At 46.0% G+C, this 15,163-nt stretch overlaps 1 protein-coding gene across 2 annotated transcripts in view; it reads right to left on the bottom strand.

Annotated features, from left to right (window-relative positions):
• The window catches only part of luzp2 (leucine zipper protein 2), a 358,151-nt gene that overhangs the window by 154,983 nt on the left and 188,005 nt on the right, over nucleotides 1-15,163 (bottom strand). For both annotated transcript variants that reach the window (XM_078549536.1, XM_078549537.1), the window contains exons 4-5: nucleotides 4,163-4,244; nucleotides 3,933-3,995 (exon numbers count right to left, since the gene is read on the bottom strand). In XM_078549536.1, the coding sequence (XP_078405662.1) occupies nucleotides 3,933-3,995; nucleotides 4,163-4,244 (145 nt within the window). The remainder of the gene's footprint in view (nucleotides 1-3,932; nucleotides 3,996-4,162; nucleotides 4,245-15,163) is intronic.

Genomic DNA, 15,163 nt, shown 5'->3' with positions numbered 1-15,163 from the left:
TCTCTTTGGTAATAACTCCTGTGAAGCACCTTGGGGCATTTTGCTATGCTAAAGGTGCTATAAAAATGCAAGTTGTTACTGTTGGCAAAGGCTTTGAATAAGCTTGAGGCTCCCCAGAAGCATTCTGAATTTTTTTGCTGTTAATGTTCACTCGAAATGCAATTTTTCTCTTCCTCCGCTGGTTTCTCCCTCGATCAATTGGAACTGCACCTGTTGCTGCAATGTGAATACATTTACACCAGAGAACTGAGTCCTGTTACCACTTGACTTTTGAAGTGTGATTCAAGCCAATTATGGGGGAAAAATGTCATAACACTGAAGCCTTTTTGTCATTTACACCCCTCACAATGCTGGGCACCAGGAGGAGAATATTCCCCAGGTTGGGCAGGCCAGTCTGGAGCAGGCATGGACAGGCACGGAGCCAATCGCCACTCTCGATCGGGTCCACGCTGCCATTTTATGCGGGCGGGCCCATTAAGGCCCACCCAGCGTAATGCGCGACTCCCGAGGATAGCGGGAGTGGGCGGGCAGCAGCGGGAGTGCAATGGCCGCCGGGTCCAACGGTGACCCGGCGGCCTGTTTAATTGAAGTGCCGGCAGCCTTGGAAAGGCTGATCACAATGGCCAGTAGAAGGGCTCACCAGAGGGCTGCTGGAGAGCAGGTCAGGCCGGAGGGTAGGCCTGTGGAGCAGGCCTGGGAGGAGGGTAGGCCTGTGGAGCAGGCCTGGCCGGAGGGTAGGCCTGTGGAGCAGGCCTGGGAGGAGGGTAGGCCTGTGGAGCAGGCCAGGCTGGAGGGTAGGCCTGTGGAGCAGGCCAGGTCGGAGGGTAGGCCTGTGGAGCAGGCCAGGTCGGAGGGTAGGCCTGTGGAGCAGGCCAGGCCGGAGGGTAGGCCTGTGGAGCAGGCCAGGCTGGAGGGTAGGCCTGTGGAGCAGGCCAGGCCGGAGGGTAGGCCTGTGGAGCAGGCCTGGGAGGAGGGTAGGCCAGTGGAGCAGGCCAGGCCGGAGGGTAGACCAGCGGAGCAGGCCAGGCCAGAGGGTAGGCCAGCGGAGCAGGCCAGGCCAGAGGGTAGGGCAGTGGAGCAGGCCAGGCCGGAGGGTAGGGCAGCGAGGCAGGCCAGGCCGGAGGGTAGGGCAGCGAGGCAGGCCAGGCCGGAGGGTAGGCCAGTGGAGCAGGCCAGGTCGGAGGGTAGGCCTGTGGAGCAGGCCAGGCCGGAGGGTAGGCCTGTGGAGCAGGCCTGGGAGGAGGGTAGGCCAGCGGAGCAGGCCAGGCCGGAGGGTAGGCCAGTGGAGCAGGCCAAGCCGGAGGGTAGGCCAGTGGAGCAGGCCAAGCCGGAGGGTAGGCCAGTGGAGCAGGCCAGGCCGGAGGGTAGGGCAGCGGGGCAGGCCAAGCCGGAGGGTAGGCCAGTGGAGCAGGCCAGGCCGGAGGGTAGGCCAGTGGAGCAGGCCAGGCCGGAGGGTAGGGCAGCGGAGCAGGCCAGGCCGGAGGGTAGGGCAGCGGGGCTGTGTGCCCGTCGGTTTTCCGATGAGTGCCTAGCTGCCCTTCTGTAGGAGGTGGCGGCACAGCGGGAGGTCCTCATTCCGAGGGATGGGAGGCGGAGGCCCCCCCATCTGACCAAACATGCCTTGGGAGGGGGTGGCTGAGATAGTCAGCTCCCATGACATGGTGTGACGCATGTGGGTCCAGTGCCGCAAGCGATTCAACGACCTCCTGCACTCGGGAAGGGTGAGTACCCTGTTGGCAGAGATCTCCGTGCTGGAGGAGTCCACGCCGAGCATCACCAATGCAATGAGCCTCATCGCACCAACAAGTGCTGCACGCTTCTATAACAATTAAGGTAGCTTGATTCCAAGCTCGCAGATAGGTTCTAGTTGTGGCTTAGTTGGTAGCACTCTCACCTCTTAAGGTGCAAAGGTTTAGGTTCAAGTCCTACTTCACGGCTTGAGCACAAATTCCAGCCTGTCCCTCTAGTGCAATACTGAGGGAGAGCTGTGTTATCGCAGTGCCATCTCCTGTCTGAGATGTTAGACTAAGACCCTGATTCCCTCTTGGATTGAAGCGAAAGATCTGATGACATTATTTTGAAGAAGAGCAGGGGACTTTATCCCCCAGTGACCTGGCCAATATCTATCCCTTAATCAACATTGCAAAACAAACCAGGTTGTTTGGTCATTAACACATTGCTGTTTGTGGGAGCTTGCTGTGTGCAAATTGGCTGCCATGTTTCCGACATTACACTTTTTCCATTGGTTGTAAAGCACTTTGAGATATCTGGTGGTTGTGAAAAGTGCTGCATAAATGCATCTCTTTCCTTCTTTCTACTCCATCTGAGATCTGCACCCTAACTCTAGAGGGTTTTTTTCCCCTTAAACGATCACCTCAAAGCGCTGGCAGCCTGCCTATTCTCCTGCTCACCCACCTCCGTTCAACCAAGTGAAAGCAGGCCTTATTGCTGTAAGCTTGTCAGCTGAGAGCTGACAAAATCTGGACAAACATGGACATAACCCACTTGCAATAGTTGATTTACACTGGCAGTAGCATATGCGTATGCAATAAATTAAGATTATAATTTGACATGCTTAAACTTTGATTACTTTAGAGATTTGACTATTTAAACATGCAATTATGTTGGCAACAGCTACTACAGAAAGACTAATGCACCTCTTAAGCATACTGCACATCACACTCTCAGTGCCTTCATAACAACTTGGGACAAAGCGGAACCCAAGCAGCAAGCAAACATCAAATTTCTTTCCCCACATTGCTGGCTACTATCACACATATGTATGTACATGTATGTATATGATTATATGTGTGCGTATATATATCTCAAAATTCGTAGGTTATAAGCTAAACAAATAAGATACTTTTTCCCGATTATTTTACTGTACTAACTGTAATGCTTGAAGTCAGGTATTGCTGATATCCACAACCACGAAACTACTCAAGCCCAAACTCCATGTTAATATTAAACGAAAGAGACATCAAGCGTGCAATGAAACTCCTTCAGGACTGAATATTAAACTCTTTACTTTTTATCTGTGAACAACCAGAATTGGTAAAAAAAAATAAAAGGAGCATTTATACCCCTGTACAGGACAGGAGGGGATTTAATTTAAACAGCCCTGATTTCGCCTCTTACCATCTGTCCATAAACAGAAAGGTGTTTTGATCTTGATTTCCCCCTGTATAAGCAGTGGCGTATTTCCCAGCTCTTCAGTTCTGGCGTGATCCAATTTCTATTAATGGCCCCACAGAAAACTCGTGATAGGAGTTTCCAGTAGAGATGAATTCCACAATGAGATAGCCACGCAGAGATGAATCGGTCTTAACCGATGGTGCAAATGGTCTCGTAGTTCCAGTAGGAACAGTGTAGACGGGGCCAGGCATTCATACCTGGGCAGAACCCTTTTACTGTGTTGCTGCCCGGTAAATGGAAAGAAGGCAGACTGAGCTTTGCAGCTCCACAAGGCAACACTACAGGTTCCACCATCTAGGGGGTCACATTATGACTCCCGCCTCTCCACTTTGGCTTTGACATAGGATGTGCACCCTTTTGTCTGGGCTCCTGGGGTTGTTAATGTCCCAGCCATTAAGTATTAAAGGGGAGGTTGCAGGGTCCTTTGTCCAAGCAGATGAATCATGCGCATTATATGACAGAAGTGAACCACAATTCTGTGCAGACTATCAAAAACATTATATCCCATATTATATGGATTAATGATGCTCATTGGGTTTAAAATCTTGCACAGAAGTAGGAAAAGTTTGGGCAAGACACAGTGAATTGCAGCATAATTCAGTCACGGTGAGACAGTGTAGTTGAGATTCAGCACATAACCGTGGTGTTGTAAAGACCATTCTGTCAAGTTCTCTTCCTTCTCCTCAGGCTTCTGCCCATAGCCTCAGGAAGCCAAACGCCAATAAACAAATTCTTACCTCTTGCTGTAAATCTTTTATCAGCTTGGTCTTCCTTTCCACCTCAGCCTTTAAGAAGTTGATCTGTAACAGCAGCAGATCTGTAATATTAAGTTACAGAGCGCAAAAAAACTACAACGCTGCATAGAACAAACAGAGTTGTTTTATTAGTAGGAAGTGCAGTATTTCTTATATTTTTGGTGCCATAGAGGCAGTAAACGAACAGAAGTATTATGTCTGACACAGCTTACCCCAGCCTGCTGTTTTTCTGCTTTCAGTGCAGCCTCATTGATCTGTTTTTGAAGGGTTTCCTGCAGGGATTTCATTTCATCTCTGATTAAAAAGAAAGAACTGATGTCTCTAAATACTATCTGTGTTGTGAAAAATCTTAGGAGTTACTTTTTCGCAAACTGAACAGTTCTGTTTTAACCATTTCAAGCTACAGTTTGAACAAATTGTTAAAAAAAATGCATAAGTGTATCACATATCCTGCAATATGCTTGATACTGTATTGGATTTTTGCTGGCCTTTTCTTAGGGGATTAGTGGGAATGTGCACAGCGATGACTGCACACAGATTGAGGAAGATAATTTCCGATACAGGGGCATGGTGCTACTGATAATGGAGTAAAGGGAGGATGATGCACAATCAAACCATGGCAACAAGAGTGAAAGACATGTGCTGGAATGTAGAGCTGCAGAAGACTGAAAAGATAAGTTGGAGATAAGCCAGACAGGGATTTGAAAATAGGAGCAAGGTGTAATTTCCACAGTTGCAACAAAAAATGAAGGGTTGCCAAAGTTTTCAAACAGCTTAGAAAATAGTGCAATGTGAGATAAAGGAATGGTTATGACAAGGGAAGAGGGCAATAGGATTAGTTTCGGATTGCATGGGAGAAGAGCTGGTACTGAGATTGTTGTGTGTTTAATATCTCTGAACTATGCAGAGATGACACTAGTTTCTATGTGTGTAACAGGTTTTATTCACAGTGTTTTAAAATGTCTGCTCCATGTTTACAGCTCTAGCTTCTAGCTTTCCAGTAACTTCTACAATTTGTTTACTTTTCTCTCAGCCCACGCCCGGGCTTAACTAATCAAGCACAGTGAGCATCAATTGTAAATAGACTCAGATAATCAGACAGAGAACAACTGAACACTGCAGAGATAATAGGTTGAAAGCTTTCATTTTGGGCTGCAAACCTCTTTGATGATAAGAAGAAAGCAGGCAGAGCATACAAATTTATGCAATTTGTTTGATATAGGAAATAATAGGGGACATTTTCCTGGACATGTGCCTAATTACAGTGGAGTGCTTGAGTGTACTGAATATTGAAAACTCAGGCAGACTCTTTACAGGCCTGATTTTCCTATTTTCATTTTCTCCAGGCGATCCAGTGTGTCTAGGCACAGATCCAGCAAAACGTCCTTATCCTTCTTCTGGGGTTTTTGGAGGATGTCTTAAGTGTAAATTAACATTCCATAGCCTTGTGCTTAATTGATATATCAACTTCATGTTCAGTCAGTGTATTTCTCTTGTGTTGCAGTGATTAAAACAGTGCAACATTTCAATTGGCCCATTTTAATATTGTGAAGCTATCTTTATTGGTTGCAACAAGTGCGCACCTAGGTAGGACAAAAGAATTTAAAAGGAGTTACAATATTTAATAACATTTGGCCATAAACAGTATTCCAGCCATCCAAGAAATGTTAATACCAGCTTTTAGTGCATTGATGCTAGCTACACTTGGTAGCTTTTCTCATCCATTCAAAGCTTTGAAGGGAGGTTTAAACTTTGTGAAATAAGTTTACTTCCTAAATCTACTAACACATTTTTGGTCAATAAAATGACTAATGCCTATAACCAAAAGCAATAGTGATCAAATGGTCTCCCTGCAGGGATGGTTTAAGAACACAAGAAATGGGAGCTGGAGAAGCCAATACAGCCTGCTCCACCTTTTCATGAATAATGCCAATCTTCTGCTTCAACTCCCACTTTCCTGCCTATCTTTATAATGGAGCAGTGAGCTGGGCAGCAGTCAGTTCTCTCGGATGCTGCACATTCACAACGACAGCTGATGCTTCATTGGAGTTTGTGCCATAGCGGTAGGAAACAGGCAGGCGTTCGAAATCATAGTTAAGTGAAGTGATGTCATGGTAGAATTCAATATGACCCGGCTCTACTTTCATTAGGATTTCCCAGTCCTTGTCGATGTCAAAGGTTATCTGGCGTAGGTGGGAATATGGAACTCGGAACACAAACAGGTCAGCCATGATCTTAATGAATCGCAGAACAGGCTCGAGGGGCCGAATGGCCCTCTTCTGCTCCTATTCCGTATGTTCATATGTTCATAGGTCAGGCAGAATATATTTAAATTGACTCATCTGTTTCAGAAAGGATAAAGAACAGTCACTTACTTCTCTGCTTTATACCCTAGAAATAGATGTACACAGTGCCATGCATGTGTTTAAGTCCTGAATCAGATGCATTCTCAGGAGGTAGGCAGTCATTCCAATAAGCAGATATTTATAGAGATCTAAAGCTGATACCAAGTATTGTGAAACTAGTTTTCTTTTGCTGCTGAAAGGGACTTGATTGGAATCTTTGACATTCAACCTGTGGAGGAGATTGTGGCAAGGGTTTTTGCCTAACTGTTTCTGCTACCTGCCTCGCCCTTTGCACTGTGGGTGGCCATCTGAAAATCTGATCTGATGCGCCTCCTTGGAGACAGAGCAGGAGGGTGGATGCAAGGATACTGGGCAAGCCCCAAAGCATTAGCGGGGACCAGTTGCAACCGCACTTATTTTCCAACTGGGTATTCAGGGCAAACAAACATTCCTGCAATTGTCAGAAGAGCAGTGATGGTGGAAACTGTGGTATAAGGGTCTGGCATAGAAAGGGCTAATGTGGAACTGGGTGTAGTAGCACCCACTGTGTGATGTAAAGGAACACATTAACTGACTCTAGACAGTAGCCTTGCACTGGACAGAGATGTGTGTAATGGCAAGCATGGAGACAACTCCTAGCTTAGACCTTATACTGTGTATATGTATGCAGTTACAATCAGCTAATAAACACTTACTGTTAAACTATATAAGACTCAGAACCTCTCCATGAGACCTGCTGAACTGCACACAACATCTTACAACAGAAACTACATTTTCACAACAGTGTTAGGGTGGAACTTTCTGTGCACGTTGGCGTCGGGCGTGTTCGGCAGCGTGAGTGGACAATATGGTGAAAAGGTCAAATGGCAAAAAGGCCAATATGGCGAAAAGACTCATGGTTAGGGCTCTACCTACCAGACCAGCCATAAGGCAGGGGTGGCTTTTCAATGGCAGCAGGGCTAGGGCTTGCTTGGGGAAGGGGTAGAAGAGGCCTCAGGCAAGGAAAGAGGCTGCAGGGCGAGGACTGTACTGGGGAAGCGGGGTATGCCAAGGTGTGTGTGGGGGCACAAGTTGTTCAGTGCAAGTGGCCTCAAAGATGGTGAGAGCTGAGTCTGCAGAGCAGATGAGGCGAGATGGAGATGAGAGGGTGTGTGTGAGAGATTGAGTGGTGGTGTACATTGAGCTGGCAGTGAATGAAGTGCCAGTGAATGTGTGATGGGCTTGTGAGTTTAGAGTGATGAGATGGTTGCAATACCCTGGTGGCACAGATGAGTTCATTATCCCCTATCTGCATTGGATGGCCAACCTCTTCAATGCAGCATTGGGACTGATCACCACTGCCATCGCCTACCAAGCCGGAGTGGTAATGTTGCTGCCCCTCATGCGGCCAGAGTGGGGGTAGAGTATATCACGGCGAGCCTCCATGGCGAAAAAAAGGCGCTCGAGGGACACATCACTTAACCAGGTGCATTACTTCACACTTTTCTGGGATGAATTCCATTTGCCACTGCTCTGCCCAACTGACCAGTCCATTGATATCCTGCTGCAGTTTACAGCTATCCTCCTCACTATTTACCACCCTACCAATTTTCTTGTCATCCGCGAATTTCTCAATCATGGCCCCTACATTTAAGTCCAAATCATTTGTGTACACCACAAACAGCAAGGGTCCAGTCACAGAAACATCCCTCTACCACCACCCTCTGTTTCCTGCCTCTCAGCTAATTTTGGATCCAATGTACCACTTTGCCTTGGATTCCATGGGCTCTTACTTTCTTGACCAGTCTTCCATGAGGGACCTTATCAAAAGCCTTGCTGAAGTCCATGTAGACCACAACAAATGCATTACCCTCATCAACACTCCTGGTTGCCGCCTCAAAAAATTCCATCAAATTTGTCAAACACGAACTTCCCTTAACAAATCTATGCTGACTATCCGTGATTAATTACCGTAAGGTGGCAATAGTTGGAAGTCCTGTGCGAGCTGTGTGAAGATCTGGCACAGCTTCCAGAGTGTATCCGTGCCATGGCTCAGATATTGGAGGAATCCATCCAGGACATGAGTGCTATGATCACCCTCTCCTCTGCTCATGTGGCCTCCTCCAACAGGAGATTGGCAAGTCTTCTGGAGAGCCACATCCAGCAAGACAGTCAGTGGATGTTGGGGGCGTGCACAGTCCTGCGTGCCATCACTTTGTCCTTCAGCTCAAGGGAGCAGTGCCAAGACGAGCGGGTGGTGGGAGAGGTCAGGAATGAGGCGTCTGGAATGTCCACTGCAGGTCGCCATCCTTGTTAGGTCAGCAGGGTACGTGTGCCTCGCAAGGGAGGAGGTGGCTTCCTTCTGTTTCTGGGGGCTCCTTTCAGGGTCCTCCTGGTATCAACAGGGGCTCTTCAACATCTCTTCCAGTGACCTAGCACCTCGACTGAGGAAGATTCACCCCTCACCCCCCAGGCCTCAGGCAACCAGAGTACCACTGCCAGGACCATCGCAGGCAGGAGCAGCAAGGTCAGCAACCTGCCTCCACTTTAGCTGGCAGTGAAGGGAGAGCGCCATCTGGGAGCACATTTAAAAGAATTAAGAAAAAGACAGATGCAGTTGGGTATCATGGGTAACTAGATAGTCAATGATTCTCTGCTTGTGTCTAATGATTTTTATAATAAATGCGATTTGGTTTCTGTAAGTTTCCATCCATCGTTTATAACCCTCAGGCAGTGCAAGACTGTCATGGGCTGACCCAAGGCCTGACTGGGGCAACCATGGCATGTTTGTCCCTCTTAACCATTGCAGAAGTACCAGATGCTAGTGGTCAAGGGGGCCTGGGCTTAGAGCACAGCTGAGTTTTTAAAATTAATTTTATGGGATGTGAGCGTCGCTGGCTGGGCCAACATTTATTGCCCATCCCTAATTGCCCTTGAGACAGTGGTGGTGAGCTGCCTTCTTGAACCACTGCAGTCCATGTGGTGTAGGTACACCCACAGTGCTGTTAGGGAAGGAGTTCCAGGATTTTGACCCAGTGACAGTGAAGGAACGGTGATATAGTTCCAAGTCAGGATGGTGATTGACTTGGAGCGGGAAAGATAACTGAGTGACATTAGTCTAGGTGGAATGTATTTTTACACTTGGTTGGTCCACTGGGCCAACAAAATGAATGTGTGCAAGGTCTCCTGAGCCTCTTTTGCGCCTATATCTTGGCACCCTCCAAGCTGCCCCTCATGCTTGACAGGTGCTGTTGCTTGCTCTTAGCTTCCTCAGCTTCCTCCTTGTCTGGAGCATGCCTCATGCTCAGGAGCCAGGGTCTCCCCCCGCAGCAGACCACCGTGATCCGGGAGACCCTCCTGGGGTACACTGACGATCTGAACCAGAACAATCCAGATACTTAACTTCATCTTGAGGAGACCAATGGTCTGCTCGATGGTGGCATGGGTTGCTACCTGTCTCAAGTTGTAGTGTTCCTCTGCCTCCATCCTAGGATTCCTCACTCATGTCCTGAGTCATCTCTTCAGTGGGTATCCACTGTCGGGAGGAACCTACCCTCAAGGATGAAAAGCAGTGGCACCTGGGAGTACTGCAGAATTTAAGCATCATGGCTGATCCCAGGATAACAAACATACACTTGCAGGTTCCCTCAAACTGGTCACAGATGAGTTGCACTTCGAAGGAATAAAATCCCTTCCAGTTAATGAAGGCCACTGGCTGACCTGTGAGAGTCTTGCTAGCCACGTGCACACAGTCTCTGAAATATTGCACCTGGGGCAATCCAGTGAGGGGGCAAATCCTCTCAGCCTGACTGTCCACATCAGTTCAGAAACTGATGTCTTGGTTCATCCTCCTGAAATCAGTATCAGTCACTAACTTAATGCAGTCATCTGAGGCTGATGACCGATGCTGCACATCTCCAGTAGGCCCTTGAAATGAACCAGAGATGTAGAAGTTCAGGGCCATGATGACCTCAACAGGCACTGGAATCAGATGCCTAACAATGCAACCAGCACTCACCTCCTCTGCCACCATGGCCCACAACCGGTCACAGCCGCTCAAACAGGCGCAGTCTTCGGCAACACTGTCACTCTGACATCTGCAGGTACCTCATCCTTTGTCTGTACACCCTGGGTATAGGATACCTTCGTCTTCACACTGCTGCTTGCTCGTGGTCCCTTCCCTGGCCTCCTCCTGAACCCCATCGCCAGACTGGCCCTGCAGGTGGCCAGGAGGTTGCTGCTGTCCTGATCCATGTTCCCACTGCTCCCGCCCTCTCAGGCTCTCCTCCTCGCCGGAGGATCTTCCTCAGGAGAGCATGATGAAAATGCCATCTGGGCACTGCTGACCTGACTGAGGCAGCCCAGTAGCTGCTGCAACACAACCCAACCCAAGTACCTCTCAGTCCCCTCTCTAGTGAGTCCACTGCCAGGGTTAAAGATCTCATAAAAAGGTCATTGACTCCATATCAATGGCTGCTCAACTCTTTTGAATTCCACGGTTGCTGTGTGCAGCAGTGACATCAGCTGCCATCCTGTTGCTACCCTTTCAAAGCTACCGAGGTTCTGATGCCCCCGTGTCTCCCATACAGCAGAAGGGCCCACAAAATTGTGGCCTATTGCCTCAACAGTGAGCTTAAATGCCTGTCAGTTGCTGATTTCAAGAATGCGAGCTGCATCTCCAAGTAAAATTCAAACCTGACGTGATGACATCAGGGCCCGACCCGACGCCATCCCACTCAATTTCACACCCCTCCCCCTGCCTCCATTGCCATCCGCTTCGGAGGAGTAAGGTCACTGCCCTAGGTTTTCCCACGCTGCGGACAGGGCAGCAAGGTATCACCTGACTGCATCTGTGTCAAATGTCGGGAAGGAAATGATCCCATACGGTAAAGACAAAGAAGAACAGTTAGTGTATTCAGTCAATGTGCTGATTAATATACTTCAGGATGAGATTACACTAATCATCCAGTGGCTTGACTCCAGGTTTACACGGTGCACTGACATCAATCTTGTAATGTAAATGCGCCTTTAGTGTCTCTCAACTCAGGCAATACATGCTACTTGATTTCTTCCTTCAAGTAACATCTCACACACATCAAACAGGTTTGTGCCATTCATTCTCTGAACATGTTCCAATTGACTGAGCCATGTCACTTGTAAAAGTAAATTTAACTCTAAGCTTTCAATTGGAGGATCTTTCAGCTTCCTGTTTGTTGCTGCAGAATTCAGCGAGACAGTGCTGAGGATCATACGCTCACTTTCATAGCCTAATCAGTTCTGCTCATGCACTTGGAAGAACATTGTAACACCATTCATCATTTCAAACTTCCTCTGACTCCAAGTTCTCCATTCTTCACTGAGGTGTTTGATATTTTCTTAGAAAACAAGAGGTTGGCTATGTTAATTTCTCTCATCACTTCTTGCTTAATATCATTATTATTAAGAAAGCCTCAGGCTCTATAAAAGGGTTACTGGTCTATGAAGAATAGGAAAGGAAGGGGAATAGCCCTGATGACATAAATTCAGCCCTGAGAAAGGATTTTGGCTCAGAAGATCAGGAAGTAGAATCAGTAGAGGTGGAGCTTAAAATAGCAAGGGTCGGAAAATGCTAGTGGGGAGTAATTATAGACCCCCTAAAAGTAGTTATACTGTTATGTAGAGCATTAAGCAACAAATAATTAAAGCTTGTAATACATTCAATGTCATAATTGTGGGGGCTTTAATATTGATATCGACAAGGCAAAGCAAATTGGAAAAACTGGTCCAGAGGTGTGTAAATGCTTTTGCAAGAGGGAAAAAACTATTTTAGATCGAATATTGTGTAATAAGGCAGAATGAATTAGTAATCTAGGGTCCCCTGGGGAAAAAAAGTGGTCTCTGTAGCAGGTCCCTGTTCCTGTAGCAGAGCAAGAACCAGTTCCTACAGGGCGAAAGAGTTAGAAAAAGCAAAGGAGCACCTCCCCCCCTCCTCACCTAACTCCTTCACCTCACCAAACTCCCACAATTGAGTCGCACACTCAGTGCTGGTTGCACTGAGAATGTCTGAATTTATATGTTCTAAACAAAGGGACTAGCTGAGACTCTGGGTCCTCTTTTCACTCACTCTTCTAGGTGGGGGTAACATATTGGCATTAATAGAAGATTCGCTAGCCTAACAGGAAGCAGATAGTTGGCATAAACGAGTATTTTTCTGGTTGCCAGGGTATAACGGGTGGTGTGCCTCAGGGATTAGTGCTGGGCCCTCAACATTTTACAATTTATATAAATGACTTGGATGAAGGGACCAAAGGAATGGTTGTAAATTTGCTGACGGCACAGAGATAGGTAGGGAAGTAAATTACGAAGAGGACATAAGGAGGCTACAAAGGGACATAGATGGGTTAAGTGAGTGGGAAAAGATCTGGCAATTGGAGCATAATGTGGGCAAATGTGAAATTGTCCATTTTGGCAGGAAGAATTAAAAAGAAGCTTACTATCTAAATGGTGAGAGATTGCAGAGCTCTGAGATTCAGCGAGACCTGGGACTTAGTGCATGAATCACGAAAGGCTAGTATGCAGATATAGTAAGTCATTAGGGAAGCTAATAGATTGTTATCATTTATTGTGAGGCGAATTGATTACACAAGTAGGGAGGTTATGCGTCAGTTGTACAGGGCACTGGTGAGACCACACCTGGAGTATTGTGTACGGTATTGGCCTCCTTATTGAAGGAAAGATGTACATGCATTAGAAGCAGTTCAGAGAAGGTTTACTAGACTAATACCAGGAATGGGCAGTTTGTCTTATGAGGAAAGACTTGTATCCACTGGAGTTTAGAAGAGTAAGAGGTGACTTGATTGAAACCTTTAAGATCCTGAGGGGTCTTGACAGAGCAGATGTGAAGAGGAAGTTTCCTCTTGTGGGAGAATCTAGAACTAGGAGTTTCTATTTAAAAATAAGGGGTTGCTCATTTAAGACAGAGATGAGGAAAAATGTTTTCACTCGGGGTCATGAGTCATTGGAACTCTCTTCCTCAAAAGGTGGTGGATGCAGAGTCTTTGAATATTTTTAAGGCAGAGCTAGATAGATTCTTGATTAACAAGGGGGTGAAAGGTTATTGGGGGTAGGTGGGGATATGGGGTTGAGATTACAATCAGATCAGCCATGATCTTATTGAATGGCAGAGCAGGCTCGAGGGGCTGAGTGGCCTACTCCTGCTCCTAATTTGTATGCATGTATGTTCGTAATACAATTGAACTCTTATATTAAGTTTGAAAGTGACATATTCAAGTTCAAAACAAGAATCTTATCTAGAACCAATTACATTGATATGAAAAGCTGGCAAAGGTTGATTGGGTAAATAGATTGAAAGCTATGGCAGTAAATAAACATTGGGAAAAATAAGAAATTATTCAAAGTTTTCAATGAAAATATGTTCCATTTCAAAAAAAACTCAGTGAGAATCGATGGCTTACTAGGGAAGTTATGGGTAGTATCAGATTAAAAGTAGAAGCTTATAATGTTGTGAATAATAACTGAGGATTGGGGGAATTTCAGGAACCAGCAAACGTCGACCAAAAGGTTGATAAAATGGGGGGGAGAAATAGATTAAAGTAAACTAGCCAGGAATATAAAAAAGTCGATTGTTAAAGCTTTTACAAGTATATAAAAAGGAGAATAGCTAAAGCAAATGTTGGTCCCTTAGAGATAGAAACAAGAGAAACTATCATGGGAAATGAAGAAATAGCAAAAACATTGAACAACTATTTTGCGTCTGTCTTCACAGTAGAGGACACAAATGACATATCAGAAATAGAGAGTAACCTAACGACTAAGAAAATGAAGAACTTAAGGTAATTAATAGCGGCAAAGGAAAAGTATTAGAAAGCCTTAAGGGGCTAAAAGTCAACAAATTCCCAGGATCTGATGGCTTACATCCCTAGTATTCTAAAAGAGGTAGGTGCAGAGATATTGGATGCACAGGTTATGATTTTCCAAAGTTCACTAAATTCTAGAATGTTCCCAGTGTATTGGAAGTTAGCAAATGTAAAATTGCTCTCCAAGAAAGGAGGGAGAGAGAGAACAGGCAACTACGGGTCAGTTAGCCTGACATCAGTCACTGAAGAAATGCTGGCAATCTATTGTTAGGAAATTTTTATCAATGCACTTTGAAAATCATAGTATGATCAGACAAAGTCAACATGGTTTTATGAAAGGGAAATCATGTTTGAAGATTTTATTGGAGCTTCTGGAGGAAGTAACCTGCAGGGTGCACAAAGGAGAACCAGTAGATGTAGCATACTTGGATTTCCAAAAGGCATTCGATAAAGTGTCACATAAAAAGTTAAATTAAGAGAAGGACTCCTGGAGTTGGGGGTAACATATTAGCATGGATGGAGGATAGATTAACAGACAGGGAGCAGAAAGTAGGGACATGCAGGGCATTTTCAAGTTGGCAGGCTGTAACTAGTGGAACACTAGTTACTAGAACACTAGCAAAGATCAGTGCTGGGGCCTCAACTATTTACAACCTATATTAATGATGTGGACAAAGAAACAAAGAGTCATGTATCCAAGTTTTCTGATGGTGCAAATCTAGGTGGGAATGTCGGTTGTGTGGAGACACAATGAGGGTGCAAAGAGATAGAGATTAAGTGAGTGGACAACATGGTGGCAGACAAAGTATAATATGGGGAAGTTTGAGATTATTCGCATTGGTAGTAACAATAGAAAAACAGAATATTTTTAAAAAGGCATGAAACTTGCAAATGTTGATCATCGGAGAGAGTTGGATATACTCATACAAGGGACACAGAAAGTTAACATTCAGGTACAGCAAGTAATTAACAAGGCAAATAGCATGTTGACATTTATTACAAGAGGACTGAAGTACTATGAAGTCTTGCTACA

The sequence above is a fragment of the Cetorhinus maximus genome, chromosome 9 (assembly GCF_964194155.1).
Source record: "Cetorhinus maximus chromosome 9, sCetMax3.hap1.1, whole genome shotgun sequence".
Taxonomy (NCBI): Eukaryota; Metazoa; Chordata; class Chondrichthyes; order Lamniformes; family Cetorhinidae; genus Cetorhinus; species Cetorhinus maximus.
The sequence above is the reverse complement of the archived record's forward strand: the minus strand, read 5'-3'. Positions and strand labels throughout refer to the sequence as shown.